This window comes from Typopeltis vanoorti, chromosome 22, assembly GCF_054136105.1.
Source record: "Typopeltis vanoorti isolate ZY-2024b chromosome 22, IOZ_Tvanoo_1.0, whole genome shotgun sequence".
Classification (NCBI taxonomy): Eukaryota; Metazoa; Arthropoda; class Arachnida; order Uropygi; family Thelyphonidae; genus Typopeltis; species Typopeltis vanoorti.
Window position 1 is genome coordinate 19,094,125 of NC_143570.1, and position 20,665 is coordinate 19,114,789.

A 20,665-nucleotide genomic window follows, 5' to 3' on the forward strand; every position below is an offset into this window, starting at 1 on the left:
TAATATGTTTCAAAAAAAAAAATTTTTTTTGAAAAAATAAAAAAGTAAACAAGAAGAACAAGAGGCTCGCACAAGCCCCTTATAGCTCACCACTGCTTGTATCCTGAGCCAGTAGTATCGTGCGGTCTCAAAGTCATGAAGGCTAAAAGAAATTCACTACAGCCAATGCTCCACTAATAAACTATTCCTGTGGTGTGTTAGCTATAGTGAGATTCAACTGTATTAATTAATTATTATGTATAATAATTAGCATATACAATTTTTATGTTAAGATGTATTATATTATACTCATTATGTTCTTTTGTCTTTGGTCAGATTAATTAGCAGGTTTTTTATTTCTCTCTCTCTTACTATCACCACTCAATCTCTCTTTGTCTTCCATTAGTGGTTCTTTATAAGTAAGTCTAAATAAAATAATGAAACTGATAATTTTATTACTTAAATATAAAGAACCAAGGCTTCAGTTTGGCGATGTAACATTATTTAAATTAAGGGGATATTAAATCCCACATTGTTTCAAACCAAATAAAAAACTCCAAGATCGAAATATTCGGCATGAAACTCTTTGATTCCGATCTTGGAGTTTCTTATTCGGTTTTGAAACAACTAATAGTTTTGTTCCTAGCGTCATACAAAATACCAGGTTGCAATGAAAGTAATAATTTCATTTTAGATGTTCACTTCTCCACAAAATAAAAAAAAATAAATAAAAAATATTAAAAAAATTGGCTTTTGCAGTAAATTAAGGGGATATTAAATCCCATATTGTTTCAAACCAAATAAAAAACTCCAAGATCGAAATATTCAGCATGAAACTCTTTGATTCCGATCTTGGAGTTTCTTATTCGGTTTTGAAACAACTGATAGTTTTGTTCCTAGCGTCAATCAACATACAAAATACCAGGTTGCAATGAAAGTAATAATTTCATTTTAGATGTTCACTTCTCCACAAAACAAAACAAATATAAAAAAAATATTAAAAAATTTGACTTTTGTGGTATTTTCATGAAATTACAAAAACTGAATCAATAAACAACATACAACAATGTATTAAATGTTTCATATAACTAAAATGGCCTTTCATATCCATATAATAACATGCAGGTATAAGAGTATAAAATACAACTGCATATTTGGTCAACAATTCCGTATGACCAAATTGTTGTTTTTCAAAGTATTTTATTAGTCTACCTTTTACTTTTGTTACTGCAGGGCATATCTTTCTTTCTCTCCAGATTGTGGATTATGTCCATGCTGAGTTCATGATGCTACACACAATCATTTCCTATTGCTTTTTTGTTTGATGTTTTCTTTCCTACTGCTTTATCAAATGTCAAGTAAGGATCAATATTATTAAAATACAGGATATCACACCATGGCAGTAGATTAGGGGGAGGAAGAGAAATAAATGAATATTCATCGAAATGCAAAAAATAGGTGCACTTTCAGTTAAACTCATTGTAAATGTCAGTACAAAACAATGCTTACTTTATTTAGCTCAGTGACATGGAAAAGAGTTATTAGAATACTATTCACAGATTGGGAGTGATGCACCTAGCTTTAAAATTCTTGATGCTGTCCAGAGAAGAGCTTGGCTCACAGATAACCCTCACAGGCTCACTTCAACCTTTATCTCACAGAAGCAATGTTTCAGCTCTGTGCCATTTCTACAGGTACTTCCAAAGTCGCTGCTCCAGTGAATTGGCAAATATTCCTCCACATGCTGTTAGGCCTGCTAAAACAAGAGCAGTAGCTGCCCAACATCCCTTTTTAGTACAAATGCAAACATATAAATCTGCTTCTCCTCTTCCTCATTTATTCCATCTGCCTCTGTCCTCTGGAACACCCTTCCTCATAATGTTTCCCAACAACTTAAACCTCTTTAAGAAAAATGTCAACAGATTTCTTTTTCTCAATTCTCGTCTGCATCTCACACATAACACTGATGCACTATAGGTTCTTGTACCTTTTGTGTGGGATAAATAAATATATATAATAATAACTAAATAAATCCTGAAGTTCAAAGTTTTCAAATGCTCCAAACTATACACTTTTGGAGGACAGTAATCTTCTTTTTCAGAATGTAGCCATCAGATCTAAGTTTTCATTGAAGGAAATATCATTCAGTCCTTTCTGGAAAACATAAACTTTGAGTGCATTTTACAAACAGGCTGGGTGATAAGCATTCGTTTTGTGTTAATGGTGCCATTGTACTCAGTAGTAGTCCATGAGGAAGTCAGCAGCAGGCAAGTATTTTAATCTTAAATTATGCAAGTAGAAATTGTTTTTGTAATGTAAAATGGGCTGTGCAATGCAATAATGCTATTACATCAAAAATGTGATAGCTGTTGTGCATTTTTTTTTAATATATTTACTTCCAATGAAAGTGAATTCACAGATTTTCTGGGTATTGTATTTTTTATCTCTCTCTCTCTCTCTCTGTGTGTGTGTGCGCGCGCGTGCAAAATATTTTGTTAGATGGCTTCATTTGCAAATTAACTATATTTTTAAAGAAATTTTAATTACTCTCAACATGCAAAACCATGAAAGATGAAAAAAAAAATCACCACAGAATACTGGTTATTATTAGGAAGTTTTATTTCAAATGAAAAGCTGCTACAGGTGCAAAAATTTGGAAATGAACTGTCTACCACGAAATTTCAAACATAATGCACATCACATATAATGTACACGTCCAATTTACACCTAAAATTGAAAGTGAAAATGGAAGTTCACATACATAATATTCATCAACAATAGGGCTCTATTAAAAATCATACCAAATGATAGCTGGGTTCATTTCACCCATGCTAAGAGCACTAGTGACATTGAGTGTAAGTGATGTATGTGTCTATCAACAGTGAATGTACCTTTATCAATTAACCATAAAAACAATTTCTATGGATAGTATTCTTCACTGGCTTGATCAGAGCTATGAGTAATGACTACAGATGGTATATGCCACCTGGAATGATAACAAAAACATCTGAGGAAAGGATATACTGCAACACACCATGCTGGTATTCATCTCATTTCAGTATGCCATAGGATGCCTTCCATCAAAGCAGAAATACAGAAAATCTGATCTTGTTATCATTCCAGGTGGCATATACCATCTGTATATGGTTTAAATTCCCATATCGTCTTTTTGAAGATAAGCAGTTGCTTATAATCTAGGAAAAGCAACTAGAAGGAAAATCCTCCACGTAGCCTGTAAAGAATGCAGAGAACCAATCTGAGCTCCAGAACCAAAATTCCAATCCTTACCTTCTCATTATACACCATGTTATTGGGTATTCATCTAGAAACTGAAATAATGAGAAAGGGTTGACGGCTTAATGGACAAAACTGGATTTTGCATTGGCTTAAATCATGGCCCCAACAATCAAATAACATGAGTGGGTTTTCACCGGTTATGCACAGATCTTACTGCTTTCATCAAGATCAATTATAGCTCATTAACAATGATAAAATGGCTTCTAAAAAAATCTTAACAAAACTTAAAATAAGAAACAACAAACAAAACATCAGTAGAAAATAGGCAGATCTAGGAGAACTGCAAAAATTGTTGTTACTAAGAAAAAAAGACTGAAACAGGTGAAACATAAATATTAAAAAGATTTATTCTGACAATTATAATTATGGAAAGAAATGAAAAGCCATATTCTTCCACACTAAATAAAAAGGTTAAAATTTTCAAGGATTTCAATTAAAGTAACATAGTATGGGTAAATTTCAAAATGGGAAATCAGAAGTTTGATTTCCATTTCATTTAATATTCCTTCCTTATGTTAATGGTTTCTATCTTCTATCCTCTGATGTTGGCTTTGTTCCAGTAGTTGACTTTTTTTGTTCACCATAGCTCCCTAACGAAAAATTGAGGCCTTGTTTAATAAGCCCCAAGTGGCATGAAATCTCATGTTTTTCTTTACAATTTACTAAAATGCAGTTCCCTAACCAAAAGCAGTAATTTTCTTTAAAGATAGCACAGACAATTTAATGTTTTGTTTTTAACACTAAATATTGACCAAAAGTATTGCTGTATATTTCTTTTTTTATGTTACTTTTGTGGAGTAAGTGAATAGTGTGTGATTTTACCCTGGTGGCACACCATTTAGCAACTCCTATAGGTACAGATGACCTCGCCATTGCTTCTGCCCGGTATCTCCACTTCTGGGCCTGGCTCCCACTGAAGAGACCTCAATAAAGGTCGAAACTAGTCTGGGTAGTGACCCTTCCCTTAATGCATAACATTATACATATCCGCAAGGAGATGTGTTTTGCATTATGGGAGATACTGAGATAGGAGTGATGTTAGCTTGGTCCACCTTTGCTACGAGTTGCCTGGTGTTGTACTACCTTACCCCAGTCCTGAAGATATTTTCAGGCGTAAACTTTGTTTGCTCACACTTGGGTAAAGGATTAAACTAAATTTATTATAGTCTAACCAGGTGAAAAATAAACTTTCAACATCTATCTTCCTTCTTTCACTCTTTCTCAGGGTCCAACTTTCACACCCATACAGTACCACAGGGAATACCATTGCTTTCAAGATTCTGATTTTTGTTGTGAGGCTAATACCTTTAAAGATCTTGCTTAAATTTGTCATTGCTTTTTTTCCAAGTAATAATCTTCTTCTAACTTCTTTGGTAGAATATCCATCTTTATCAATTCAGAATCCTAGGAACATAAAATTGTTAACTGCTTCCATTTTCTCCCCATCTACTTCAAAATCATTAAGTTCACATGTTGCCATAACTTTTGTCTTTTTGAGGTTAAGTTTAAGACCATAGTTAGCACTTACTTCTTTAACTTTCATAATAAGTTCCTTCAAATCTTCTTTGCATTCTGCTAGCAAGGTGGTATCATCTGCATACCTCAAATTATTAATATTTTTATCACCAATTTTAATTACAACCGGAGACTCCTCCAGCCCTGCCATTCTTAAAATGTATTCGCTGTACAAGTTAAACAGGTACGGAGATAAAATACATCCTTGTCGCACCCCTTTACCTATTGTGAAATACTTAGTTTCTCCAAGATCTGTTTGGACAGTAGCTTCTTGTTCATAATAAAGATTCCTCAGAAGAATAATGAAATGCTCTGGGAGTCCTCCCATTGTTCTTAACACATTCCACAGTTTCACATGATCTACAGAGTTAAAAGCCTTGCTATAGTCAAGGAAACAAAGGTAGACATTCTTGTGATATTCCTGTGCTCTTTCTATTATCCATCTCACATTGGCAATTTGATCTCTTGTCCTCTGCCTTTTCGAAATCCTGCCTGTTCATCTGGCATTTCTCTCTTCATGAATGGTTCCAGTATTTTCTGAATGATCTTAAGAAAGACTTTACTTGCATGAGAAATCAATGCTATAGTTCTGTAATTTTTGCATTCTTGCATCGCCTTTCTTCAATAAAGGTATATAAACTAATTTTTTCCATTCTCTAGGCAATGTAGTTGTGATCCAAATTCACTGACATAGAGCTGCTAAAATTTTAACTGCCTCTTCTCCCAGGGCTTTGAGCAGCTCAATGGGCATTCCATCTCCTCCTGGTGCTTTCTTACTGGATAGCTGTTGCAGTGCCCACCTCACATCACTCTCCAGTGGTACTGGCTCCTGTGTATAATCCTGCTCTTCAAATTTCTCAGTAATTTTGGAATCCTTTCTGTAAAGGGCTTCTGTATACTCTTTCCATCTTTCTTTGATGTCTGCAGCTTCTGTAAGATATCCTTTGTGTTTACTTTTCAATATTGTCACCTTGGCACTAAACTTCCCTGTTAGTTCTCTGATCTTTTTGAAAAGATCTCGTTTTTCCTCTCTTGTTTTGGTCTTCTATTTGTTGGCATTCCTGGTTAAAGTATTTTTCCTTGTCTCTTCTGGCTTGTCGTTGAAACCGTGCATTCAAATGCCATACTTCCTGTAAATTGCCTGTGGCCTTCATTTTCCTCCTTTCCTGAGCAGCTCTGATGGTATCTTCTGACAGCCATTTGGACTTCTTCTTCTTACAAACTGTTGGAATATTCTTCTTTGCTTCTGTTTTAATTATATCTTTAATCTCTTCCCCATAACATATATATGTGTGTGTCATGGACTAAATAATTAATATGGGCATTACATATATATATAATGGAATAAGAAAAGTCTCATTGACTATGTTATAATTGATAATGATGTTTTCTCTCTGGTACAGGACACCAGTGTACAGAGGATATGAAATTAATAGTGATCACTATTTAGCCTTGAGCAGGATAAAATTGAATTTCATACTGAAAAGAATAACATGTAAGAAAGTTTTAAAGTGAATAAAAGTTGAGCAGCTCTCAGATGTGAACTGTAGACTAAAATACACAAAGATTATTGAAGAAAAAAGGAAAGAGTTTGAGAACAGAAACCAAACCTTGGAGATTCAGTAGCAAGCCTTGAAGAAAACCCTGATTGATTCAGCTAGGGCATGTGGTGAGGTTGTCTACAAGGATAGAAAAATCAGAACTCCATGGTGGACACAAGAAGTTAAAGATGCAGTGAAGGAAAAGAAGAAAGCATATCAAAAGTATAGTGTATAAAAGTCTTACAGCGGCTGCACTGCATAGTTCAGAAAGCCTTGACAGAGGGACGAATTCCCAATGATTGGAATAGAGCTCTAATAGTGCCCATATATAAAAAGGGAAATGAAACTGAACGTAAGACTTACAGAGGTATTTCCCTAGTGAGTGTTCCTGGCAAGATCTATGCAAGTATACTTGAGAAACAGTTGAGAAGAATTGTGGAAGAAAAGCTTGGTGAAGTACAAGCTGGATTCAGGCCAAATAGAGGCTGTCAGGATCAGATCTTCACTCTACGACAAATAGTTGAGAAATCATGGGAATATAACAATGGTCTGTATTTAAGTTTTGTCGATCTGGAAAAGGCATACGCCAAGGTACCAAGAGAGAAGCTATTCAATACGCTACAGTTATATGGTGTCAATGGGGCATTATATCAAGCGATACTTAGTCTTTATTTGAGTTGTAAGTCAGCAGTTAGAACTGAAGGAAGTACAGGAAGATGGTTTAATGTTAAATCTGGTTCGAGACAAGGATGTACATTATCCCCTCTGTTATTCATTATCTATATGGATCACATTATGAAGGAAAGTGGTATTAAACATGATATCAGAATTGGAGATGTTAATGTCAGCTCTTTGCTTTATGCCGAAGATGTTATACTTCTAAATAAATCCGCTACAAGTTTGCAAGATTCCCTGACTAAATTGAATAACTGTTGTAATAGATATGGTATGAAGGTCAGCATTAAAAAGACAAAGACAATGAAAATAGGTGGAATCATTGAAAATGTCAACTGTATTGTGAACGGTTAATCTGTGCAACAAGTAAAACATTTCAGCTACTTAGGCACGATTTTTAGTGAAGATGGTAAATTAAATATCGAAATAGACAACAGAATCAACAAAGCTGGTATGGTAGGAAGTCAATTGAATAAATTTATATGGAATAAGAGAGAAATTAGTCGGAACACTAAATTAGCCGTATACAAGACAGTGTTCAAACCAGTATTAATTTATGGATCTGAGAGCTGGATTCAGAAGTAAGACACTTGACCAAAGACTAGAGACCGCAGATATGAGAGTCCTGAGAAAGATTATAGGTGTGAACAGATGGCATCAATGGCAATATCATATTAAAAACGAGGATATTAGGAAAGAACTTGACATTGTCAGCATCCAGGAATGCGTTTGCAGGGCTAATCTCAGGTGGTATGATCAGTTAAATAGAATGGGCGAAGAAAGATTAGCAAAACAAGTGTTCTCTGCCAGGTTGGCAGCAAAACGACCCAAAGGAAGATCAAGATATAGGTGAATTGATATGGTACAAAGTGCCTTAGACGATAGAAATAAGATCTGATAATGTTGGTGTCTTGACAAGTAACAGACTGATTTGGAGGAAAATTGTAGATAGGAAGTTAGTAATGATGTAGATTTTTCATGTAGTACTATCATATCCTATACACCCCCTTGAGGTTACATGTCAGGAATTTGATGATGATGATTATATATATATATATATATATATAATGCACAGAAATCATCAAATTATCATATATATATATATTTCATATGATAACATGTTGACACAAAGTATATACAGCAAATTTCTTTATAGTCTATATATTATGTAATGCATACTGACCTTTCAGTATTGTTCAATACTGTAACTAGAACTTGAGCAGTTTCACAAGCTAATTTTGATTCAGAGTTCCATAGCAGCAAATTAGATTCTAATTTAGATAGTAAAAAATTCAAGGTCCATAGTCCACCTTCAGAATCTCGACCAAATGCTCCAATTAATGTCATGCTCATCTAATTACAACATACAAACATAACATTTGTTAAAGACTTAACCAAAGTAATAATTTCAAAAATGTTATTAAAACTATTCAGTTATATATACACCTAAAAATTAGATATCTAGTTAATGCAATAAAAATAATCAACTGCATATACTTGTGTTAATCTAGGCCTGTTATCTATGTAAAATAGTTTAATTTTTGCATCAATCACACTCATTCAGCATATTTGATATTCAAAGAGTCACAGATTAAATTATGTGCTACTCTGCAAATGCTACTCTATAGATGAAAGTATTTCTACTGTTTATTTGGGATGTCAGTCATTTTAGGCTGACATCTCAAATAAGCAGGATGACAATCTTACTAGGTATTCTCATAAATATAAAGGCCAAAAATTTCCTATCATTTAAATATTGTTTATATAAAAACAGTTCATTTTTCATGTCAATTTCCTCAATTGGCTTAGTATATTTTGAATGGGGGGAAAACAGCAGTGGACTGACAAACAAAATAGGTCCTGGAAATTACTTGTAAAAAAACAAAAAGCTTGTTGATGGTAATTCATTAAGAACATCCTTATTACTTATTTTATAATTCTCTTTCAAATGATATTAACATGACCAATACGATATTACACATTTTTTATATGAGGTTCAACCCATGAAATGCTATATAACACATTACTACTATTGGGGGGGGGGGGGGGGTAAGGGATTTTTTATTATATTTTAATAAAAAATATTTTTTTAATCATCTACCTAATATGTTCTCTCTAAAGTTGTTACAGGATACTGTTGTGACACTACATGATTAAGCTAGCATTATAATTAATATCAACAATTTTCCTCCAAATAAGACTCACTTGTCAGTAATTCAATATTATTTTTATTATTTATAATAAACATTTATTTTATTCCATTTTTATTAATTTTATACTTAGTTGAAAAACACTGCTCTACAAACCAAAAATGATATTAAAAAAAAAAAAAGAAGCCTTTTTGATACTAATATATTAAGATTATTCTTGTTAACTATTTCAGTGACTATCTTTTTGAAATAACATCAATTAATATGAATGTTCAGAATACTACTGTGCAAAACAATTAGAATGTAGTTGCATTGTGAGTGTGACCTTTCATAGGATGCCTGGCTTGAAGATCAGGTTGATGCATATTTATAGGTTTAAAATGGGCATTGTATGCAAATTAATTTCAGTTAAAACCTGATGATAGCAAGAAAAGCAATTTTTGCAGCATTTACTATTTTTAATAGCAATAATAAATCCAATCATAGCATATTATCACTGCCAGTGTCAATGTTTCTATACAGTAAAAGCTTTACTGAAGAAGTACTTTCATTAATATTCTTGAAAAATACACCAACTCTACATGTAATGTTTCATTGTAATATCTTGCTAAATGTTGACTAACTTACTTCATTTTAGAGGAGCATTTTTTGGAAATGATTTTGAATATTTTCAAATTTCTTGGAATTCAATATGAATATTCTTCAAAAAGATATTTTAAACAGCTTTCATTAACCATAATTAGTCACATCTTATTTTGTTATATAATTAGGTGCATGGGATCAAAACCTCAAAAATCACTCTTTATTCCACAAGTACTGGTTGCGCCAATGGCTGGCACGTAACTGATTTGGCACAAGGGCAGCAAGAAACTCAGCTACTTGAAATCGCAACAAAAATCCATCATTGGTTCTGTCAGAAATCGAACTTGAATGACAGCTGGGTCAAATAGATGGCTAGGATCAAAGAGCATGTTATTTATTAAAGGTTAAAACAATGAAGTACTCTATCCATTGTTACATTCATACATTCTGGTTGAAAGGCTTATATGTTGGCTATTCATAACTATTACTATATTTAATAGTTATGCATGCATATGATGTGTTTTGGATTTGACTATGTTATGAACCAATTTCCACAGGAATCTTTTCCTTTTTTTTTTATTTCCCTTTTTGAATTGCAGTCAATTTATCTTTAAAATCAGTTTCAAGAATTTCAAGAAGCATTTCCGATTTCTAAGACTTCATTTGATTGTAACAAATTCTGATATTGAAAGGAGAACGTGTTCAAAAATTTTTTTGAAATTTCAGATAATTCATGTTTTGGGCCTAAGAAATAATCACATTTGCATTCAGTATCATTACGTTCATCTGAAGATGAGGAATGCAATGCAAAAGAAACGAAAATCATTGGGAATGCCAGCTTGATGAAACGGACACATTCCTATATACAATTAATACTGATGGTGTTGAAATAGACTGTGATACATATATATTTGCAGAATAAATGATTGCATTAAAACTGCCAGAAAACAATAATGTTTGCATCATCATTTGCATTTAACAATTTTTTTTTTGTCTATATTTATCCCATACAAGAACCTATAAGCACATCAGTGCCATTTATGAGGTGGAAATAAGGATTCAGAAAGAAGAAATCTATTGAAATTCATGATTATAGGAAAGATTGATCACATTCACAAATAAAGTTCATGTGATTATGAAAATGTATCTGGTAATTTCTCACATTCTTGTAGCATTTTTTAACTTATCCCAACTGCTTTGCACTTCCTTTTCACATATTTATGTGTATATCATTACATAATAACACTGCATAATAATTATTAAATTATTTAGCAGCCAAAATGCATCTGTACTCACAAAGTAAATAAAAGAATGCTGAACAGCTGACACTGCAGTTACACTAGCATGAACAGTGAGAAGATGCAACGTAGCTCTTATTGGCTCTACTTAAGCATGTTCGTTACAATATCACACATGTATTTCACTGCACTTGATGATTTTTATTTATGATCATATTTCCTGAATAAAAATAACATGAATAATAAAAAAAACATGGTAGTTATTTTAGGCCTATTCGCATGATGGCCTGCTGGGAAATTCCCAATAGCTAACCAGGCCAGTCAGTCCCTGAGGGGAAGTTAAGCCAGATTATTAAACCCTCCTCTAACCTTGATAGGAATGGCTGAATTAATTTGCCAAATATTTGAGAGAGTCATTCTATGACCACATTTAGCCTGACTGCACTGAATTAACTTTGGCTTTCTAATGATTAGAAAGCAAGAAAAATATTAGTTCAATAAATTAATTATTTATACTTATTGCTCTCATGTTTGAGGTTGTACACCAAAGACCTTCCTAAAAGTTCTCGATGCTTCAGAAAAGGGCAGTTCAGTTGATTAATGACACTTCTCTTACAAATGCACTTCAGCCATTTTCCACAGAAGATCAGTTTCTGCATTGTCTCTCTTTTACAGATATTTAGATGGCAATTGTTCAGCAGAACTTGCATCCATTATGCCTCCCATTTCTGCCAAATATACAGGAACTTGAGGCAACAGTTGCTCATCATCCCATTATGGCTGAACTATATACTCACTGAACCCACTACTCCCAGTCATCTTTCATTCCTTGCACTTCAATTCTGTGGAACAATCTCTCTCACGAAGCATATTTCTAAAGGACCATAATCTCCAATAGTTCAAGAAGAATATCAACAGATTACTCCACTCCTGACCCCCACTCTACACATGGCATTTGTTTGCCATAGGCTCTTTTGCATTTTGTGTGAGGTGAGGATTCTTACAACAGTGTAAGAAAATATTTTATTAAAAATAAAATATTTTCTTATACTATGTTGAATTTTTTCTTGACAATTATTCATAAGACTATTACACTTTTTTATAAAATCTTTATCAAGTAGCTTTATTTTTATCCTCCTACATGTTTCGCCAATCTGTTTCTATTGGCATCCTCAGGGAATACAAATCAGTAAGCACAAAATGAAGGTTACAGACTAGGTTATAACCGATGGTTCTAAATCATACAAAAAATTGGAAAACCTAAACAAGAATCAAGGTCTAATTTTACCAGAAATTTGGAAAACTTTTATCAGATCATTAAATATCAAAGAAATGAACTTTCATAACAATTACGTCATGAGTCATCACGAATAAATCACGTTAACGAGACACGCACATTGTCACGCACAATACCAATTTTTTGTATGATTTAGAACCATCGGTTATAACCTAGTCTGTAACCTTCATTTTGTGCTTACTGATTTGTATTCCCTGAGGATGCCAATAGAAACAGATTGGCGAAACATGTAGGAGGATAAAAATAAAGCTACTTGATAAAGATTTTATAAAAAAGTGTAATAGTCTTATTTTCTTACACTGTTGTTCATACTGTGAAACACTGTTATGAATAATCACCAGCATCTAAGACTATCTGTATGTCTAAAATATTTTGATTGGAGAGTAGCAACAACACTTGCCTGGCAAACTAGACTGAAAAAATAGTATTTGTGTGTGTATTAGGGTGAAGGGGGTCATCTAAGATCTAGTTTCCATTTCAGCTTTTCTGATGTGTGGTGGGCTCACCACTTGATCTCATTAACAAACATACACAGTGAACTAAAACATAACTGAACTTACTGACTAGAATATGCAAATACAAGGACAATGCCTTTAGCTTGTGTGAGTCTGAACATAGGATATCCATATGAAAGGAGTGCATGTATGTGTGTATGTGGGGGGTCCAGCTTGAAAGCTAAGTGACAAATCAGAAGCAATAAATTACAAGCCAATAAATATTTCTGGAGGAATGGAATGTAGAATGTATTAATGATTCTATGTTGGACAGCACAGCTCTCTTACAAGTAAGGGAGAAGTTGTATTAGTAATCTCTCCAATTTTATAAAAAGGTAAAGATACTGAGGCAGAAACTACCACCAGATGCAAAGACAATGCAGAATACTACAAGGGAAGTTATTAATACATGGGAAGCATAAATTAAAGTTGGTGGAAATGGATAAAAGCACCATTCATAATAAAAGAAGAAATTTTGAATGCAACAAACCAAATGAACTATGCAGACATTATTATTATTATTGCAAAATTTAGAGCTATTGTGGAAAATACAATAAAAATGTTAAATAAAGAGTGCAAAACTTTTGGAATGAAAATTAATCTAAGCAAACCTAAAACAATGAAAATAGGAAGAGATGAGGAAAATTTCTTAAACTTAGAAAATCATATATTTGAACAAGGAAATCAATTTACATATCATGGAAGTTTCATTACTCACAACCTTAACAATACAGAAACAGTAAAATACAGACTTAACAAAGGATGGTCTAATATGAATAAATTAAACAAAATATGGAAAAATAACAGTATTTCAAAAAGGCCTCAAACTAAAAAACTACTATTATATCTACAGCAACATATGAAACTGAGACATGGAGACTCAATCAGAAAGAAATATAGAAAATCAGAGTATTCAAAATGAAATGCTTAAGAAAAGTAAATAACTCACTGGTCAGAACACAAAACAAATGAGCAAGTCAAACATAAAATAAACACAAAGAATGTCCTATCAAAAGATTACCAAATATGGTCTTGAACAGAATCACTGGAATAAGGCAATCAAGAGGCAGACCTTAAAGAACCTGGCTAGTCTTTGAAGGCAAGGTCACAATTATTAAGCTTCAGAGATGGTAGAAATGGCCAGAGGCAGAACCAGGTGGCAAGATTTGTTCACAAGGGACTCAACCCATCATCTGACAGATGAGAAAGAAGAAGGAAATGGATATTAGGCTAATAACACGAATAAGAAGATAGGCTAATTGACAGAATTCAAGTGGCACATGGAGGAGTAAAATAAACAGAAAGAGAAAAAAAGTGGTGCCTCACGTAGGCCTATTCTTGGAGAGCTGTTTAATCTCTAAAGTTAATAATAGTGGACACAGTGAAGAGAAATATCCTCCTGCTAACACAAATGTCTGTTAATAATATTGCAAGGTTGGAAAATATGGGGTGTCCCATGGAATGTTCTTGTTGAAATATTATTATATGGATGATTATGCTTCAGTTTTAGACCAAGTTTTCCCATTTGAACAACAAATGATCCTAAATTGCATTATTTGATTTCTGATTGTGGACTTTTTTATATATTAAAAATTTTTATCCAATAATATTTCAGTAGAATCTCAGCTGCTTTCACATTTAGTTTAAAAGTGCAACAAATGATTTTTTTTTCCTAGTATTTTCTCCTACTACTGAAATGATATTTTAGAAATGAACATTTCAAAAATATTCATATTTAACTGCTGTAGATAAGGATATGGTGAAAATATATGAAATATATCCTATATAGACTGATTCAAAATTTATGCTCATTTCCTCCACTCCAGGAACTGAATTATATTTAACTAATCTTGGTTCAATTTTCTATTGGTTTGAAAGTTTTTACAAAGAATAATATTTGAAATCAATTACTTTATTTTACTGTTTCGACAAAAAAAAAAAAAAAAAAAGATAATATTTTTGTGTCTGTTGGAGCAGATATACTTCTAAAATGAAACTATTTTCTCACAGTGTATTTCAGCCATTGCCTTCTTTACCATGAGTTGTTAAGCAATTTGCTGAAATTATTCTAAATTTTACAAATAATTTTCATATTATATATAAAAAGTTTAGTTTGGGGTGTTAATTTTTAGTAACTTAATATTAGTACTTCTATCACTGCTGATTGCTATATCTGAAAAAAAGCTAAGTCTTAGAAATACTACGAAATAATCCTATTGAGAAAGAAAGAAACAAACAACACTTCCCCAAAAGTCACATTAAAGAGCCCCAAGCAATAGTAGTGCAGCACACATCAGTAATTTCTTGTTTTGTTTTCATCCACTTGATTGATTAGCAGACATCCTAAACAGAAATGCTGATATTTATTTTGCAAGCTGACAGAGTATTTTTATAAAAATTAATTCTGCCTAATCACTCTTAAGATTACATAATTTCTTAATTTATTCAAATTACAGCTTCAGTTTTATTATCAAAAAATTATAAATTATCTGATACAATTATCTTAGAAAGAAAGAACAATTTGATGGGAACAAAAGTTTTACACTGGCATTCAACTTTGTTCCTTAGTGGAGGGTGGGGGGGAGGGGGGTTACTAGCCAATACAAACTGCAGAAATCTCTGAATATAATTTATTTTCAAAACCATTCACAAAAGAGAATGGAAATCCACTCAAGGATATTCTTATATATTTTTAGTGTAAAACAGTAGTAAAAGTATCCCAATCGTGTGTCATTTCCTATCTAGGAGGTTGGCTACCATTATGGTAAATCTTGGTTGACTATGGCATAACAACATGCAGTGAGGAACCTATCTCATCTACATATTTTCAGAGTATTCATGGCTGTAACCTGTGTGTGTGTGTGTGTGTGTGTGTGTGTGTGTGTGTGTGTTTCACCGGCCCTGTGAAAAACACACACACGTCCCTCAGAGCAGGCAAACACACACGGTTTGCCTGCTCTGAGGGACGGAAAACCAGAGTTACCGGGTGAGAAAACCCTCTATTTCCATATGGGACCGGCTAACTCACCTTTAGTTAAAAGAGACCAGATAAATGTTCCTCACATCATAGACAGGAATCAAACCCAGGTCTTTCCATTAAAGGGCTTTGTCTCTATACTGACTGAGCTATAGAGGCTCTCAGTAAAAGTATACTACTTTAAAAATGCCATATATCAAAAACTAACAGTAAATGTATTTCTTGTCAAATGCACTATAATTTCTTTACACTACAAGAAAATACCAAATAATAATAATGCTGCAGTATTTTCTTCTTCACTAGGCACGACCAATTTCAAAACTAAATTTTATTTACAATGTTATTTACACAACACAAGACTATTTTTGCTGATTGATCGTTGAAAATAATAAGAATCGATTTGTAGTACACGATTCTTGGAAATGGGAGAGATAAATATCATGATTTCTGTAAGTCAAAGCAGTACAAGTGCAGAAACTATAAGGATTCTGTGAAGTGATTTATAACTAGCTATGAATAAAAAATTAAACAAGACTTAATTTAGAAGAAACAGCACTTAAACAAATGCCTTTGCAATTATTTTATAAAATAAGCATGAAAATAATTTCACCTACAATAAACTTCAAGAATACAAAAAAGCAGTCGTCTAACAGCATTTAGGGAAGGGAAGAAAAAAAAAAAAAAAAATATATATATATAGCATTTGTTTTTATAGGTTCACAAAAGATTTATATGTAATAACTGAGGGCAACCATTTTCCTGACAAAAAATTCTTCCTCCCCCTAAAAAAAATAACATTTTTCAGAATGGAACTTTCTCTTATTTTGTCTTGTCATTAATGAAAAAAAATAATTATATAATAAAAGTACTAAAAATATCTATCATACTATTATATAATATCCTGCATAATACCTAAGGGTACTTGTCAGGAATTTGATGATGATGAACTAGAAATATAAAAATACATTGCATATGTTTAGTCGACATCACTATTTAAAATTTAAGTCATACTGCATGAAATTGTGTTGTTTAGTACCATGACACAGCTATGAATGCAAGTTACTCTGGTTCCTGAGTATGAGGGATTATCACATCTCTTAATGGAAATTGTGTGCTAGCACTTCTTATCCATATACATTATATTACTGGAAAATTTTCCAGAAATAATATCTTATCTAAATAATATATCTTAATAATATCATCTTATTTTATCCATGTTTCTCAACTATGTAGTAACCTCCCTAATTAGGGAGGTTAATTTTATGGAAAATATAATTTATTACATAAATTTTTGTTACTGGAATGATCCTTTAAACAATGCATATTCTTCTGTGTTTTCTTAAAGGTAAAAAGATTTTGCTCAAAAAGTTAGTTTTATTAAATAAAAAATATTCCATTTTGTCCAGTCTGCGTCAACTAGCAAAATCTGATCACCACGGGTGAGTGTGCATATTCGTCGAAGTCTATATATATATATATATATATTATTATTATTATTATTATTTCGGCAACTCCATGGATTCCATAGACTCATCAAGGGAGACCCTAAATATTATGCCATGCACTATTCAATACTGATACAATATTTATCATACTTTGATTTGAACTCAGTCTCAGTCATGGCACCCACAACACTCTGGTGAACTATTGCCCTCATCCACCCCTCTCCAAGCTGAAAATCTAGTCCTTATCATCCTTGATAATCAAACTCTTGCTTAATTTCCAAGGATGGGCCCCTAGTTTACACACCACCAGACTTGTTCTGAAAACTTTCCTCTGTATTAAATTTGAGAAATCCCCTTCAGTAATCCATGTCTCAATCATACTATCCCCTAGTTTGCCTGTCAACCAATTTTCCTAACCCACAAATCTTCAATCTATCCTCATACGTGCATCCCATAAACCTGCCATCATGTCAGTTGCTCATCTCAAGGTCCTCCCCACTTCCTCAATCCCAAGAAGCTCAGGTAACCAGATCTGTGCATAGTATTCAAGATGTGGTATCACCAAGACCCTATTAAAAAGAGGCAAAATAACATGCTTATTTTAACATGCTTTGCTCATTATTATTATTATTATTATGTGACACATCCAGGGAGTCCAAAGACTCATCGAGGGAGAGTGTGTGTGCCAACAGCATCAAATGATTGGTCCCCTTGCAACTACTAACTGTGCTCAAACTTGCTTAACTTTTTACGAGCCATTAGTAGCAGAGGCTCTACCAATCGACCAACCTTTGCTGGCATCAGGGTGTTCTTCAGCAACCAAGTAATCCAATGAACTGTTTTGGCCACTTTTGCAATATGCCACATAAACTTCATCTCCCTATCCACTAACGTGTCCTGTCTGTAGATGTGTGTATTCACTGGGCAGGTTTGCCTGTTCTAGGGGATGATAAACCAGAGTTTCTGGGTGAAAAAAAAAAAAACCCTATCTCCATATGAGACCAGATAACTCACCTTTATCTGGTCTCTTTCGAGACCAGATAAAGGTTCCTCCTTTATCTGGGAATCAAACCCAAGTCTTTCCGACCACAGGGCTTCACCTATACCGACTGAGCTATGGAGGCTCAATTGAGGTATGCCACAGGTCACCTTAAATTTGGCAGTTCACACCCACCATATACCACTGTTTGTTGTCTGTCTGTGAACCACACACACACACTGATCCGAATCAAGGGTTTATATCCCAATCCCATATTCTCCAATTTATGCAATAGCCTTTCATATGATATCCTATCAAATGCCTTAGCAAAATCCAATATTATCATTGTGGATCCATTCATTTCATCTAACTCGGCCATAACATTGTTATAAAATATGAGCAAACTGTTAAACATGACCTTTATTTAGTAAAACGATGCTGCTCCTTGCAGGTATAGCTTGTTTGTTTACCCATTTCTGTATGCGACTTCTTACCTTCTCTAAAATCTTCACTACCACACCAGTGATAGGTTGGTAGTTAGACATTCAGTTTTTGCACCACTCTTGTACAATGAAACTGTCATACATTCCTGAGCTGAGACTCCAGTTACACAAATATGTGAAAGCCTAGACAATTCGGCTGAACATAACAAGTTAAAGGCTATGGCTTTAGCTTGCACATCCAATTTCTTTTCATACTCCAATTTAGCTTTCTGCACAACAGTTGTCACTTTTCTAGCCTGAGCTTTGTATATTTCATCACTCTTCTCACTCTTATTATCGCGCTATTCTTTCCACATCATCTTCTTGTGGATCTCTTGCTTAAAAAGGTTGTACAGCCATTTCAACTGCAACCTATTTATTCTTCAAACACTACAGATACAGCCTCATTTAAGCAGATTACCACCAGAATGTTTTTCAAACATTCCCATGCATTGCTGACATTTTTCCCATTCAGTGACTGATGCTATGCGACCAAGGATAGTATTCTCCTAAGTTCATCATTTCCAGCTTTGTAGTTCAGTATGTAACCTGTTCTAACATCAATATGGAACAAGATGGAATATCAATATAATTAGATACTTCCCAAGAAAGCATAGCATGATCACTGTCATCAACTAGTGGAAAAATAGTCATATTCTTAACAAAGATCCCTTCTAACGCTATGAACAAATCCAACACGCTTTGAACTTGAGTTCCTTCTCTCATATGCTGCTTGAGAAAGTTGTCTCGCAACAATTCAATAAACTCCTCTTCATTCTTATCATTAGATTTCTCTTCTACTCAATGTTTGAATAATTAAAGTCACCAATAATGATCACTCTTTTAGTAACCATAAGGCTAAATTGGCTATGTATTTCTTCATCCCCTGCAACTGAGCCGCCAGGTCTGTAGACACATATATTTCATTCTGTTAGCTTTCATTTCATACCAGATAGCTTCAAACTCACTGCTGCACGAGACATTGTTACTATCATTGTTCTCTTGCATTTCTATCCTAACCCCTTTCTTTCTGATGAGTACAGAAAGAAAAAATTTGTTATGTCTGTACATTTGTGCACAGACATAACAAATTACCACCTAGTGTATTATTACAATTAGATATGCAATCTATTTGGCCCTGTTGTAGAACTTTCTCTTTTACTTCTCCAGACATATTCAAAAGGTCTGAACCCAAAGCATATTTTTCCACTCCTTCGTCAGATACATAACCATGTTCAAAGACATCCATATCTTTATCACATTTGCATACCATAGCTGAACTTTCACATACATTCCTCCCTTGATGATCTAGTTTCCCTGACTCTCTGCATTAGGTCTCATAACTATAAGTAATTTTTCCAGGCATCTGATGCCAAATCAATTCAAGAGTAGGCCATCCCTCTTATACAAGTCTTTTCTGCTGTCAAACATACTCCACACATACAAAAACTCGCATCCATTTCTTCTACACAGCTTGCATGTGGAATAATTTGCTATCATTGAACTCCTTAACTCAATACTGTCATATCTGGGTAGTAAATCTACAATCTACATTTCTTTCTCATTTCTTCCAACAGAACTTTCATGTCCTCTCTCATACTATATTTGTCATTACTTAAATTATTAGTTCCTACCAGAACTACTATCTCTTTTACTTTTCTTTTCCATTTTACAGTTATGTTTGTCATATCTTTAATTTTCATCCCTGTAAAACTAGAGGTAGTGACTTCCTCGGTAATTACAAATTTTAAGACTGAATCGCCATATCATATTACCTCTTTTTTCTTAGATTTTAATTGACTTATCTTGTTGTTATTAATATTATAATTACAGTTTAGTGCTCTCCTGCATCTTGTTCAGATAATTTTTCTTATCCTGTCTAATTTCCGTTAAATGTTTTTCCACTTTTTCTAATTCTCTGGTCGATTTTGTAATAATTTCTTTTAAATAGGATATTTCCAATGTTAGATTATTCTAGGATAAATTATCATCAACGCTGCAGCAATGCTTTTGC

At 33.4% G+C, this 20,665-nt stretch overlaps 1 protein-coding gene across 1 annotated transcript in view; it reads right to left on the bottom strand.

The window, feature by feature from the left end:
- LOC150094192 (exportin-4-like) overlaps window positions 1-20,665 on the bottom strand; it is a 541,216-nt gene that overhangs the window by 157,134 nt on the left and 363,417 nt on the right. The window contains exon 15 of the mRNA XM_090412419.1: window positions 8,191-8,360. Coding sequence (XP_090268545.1) covers window positions 8,191-8,360 — 170 coding nt within the window. The remainder of the gene's footprint in view (window positions 1-8,190; window positions 8,361-20,665) is intronic.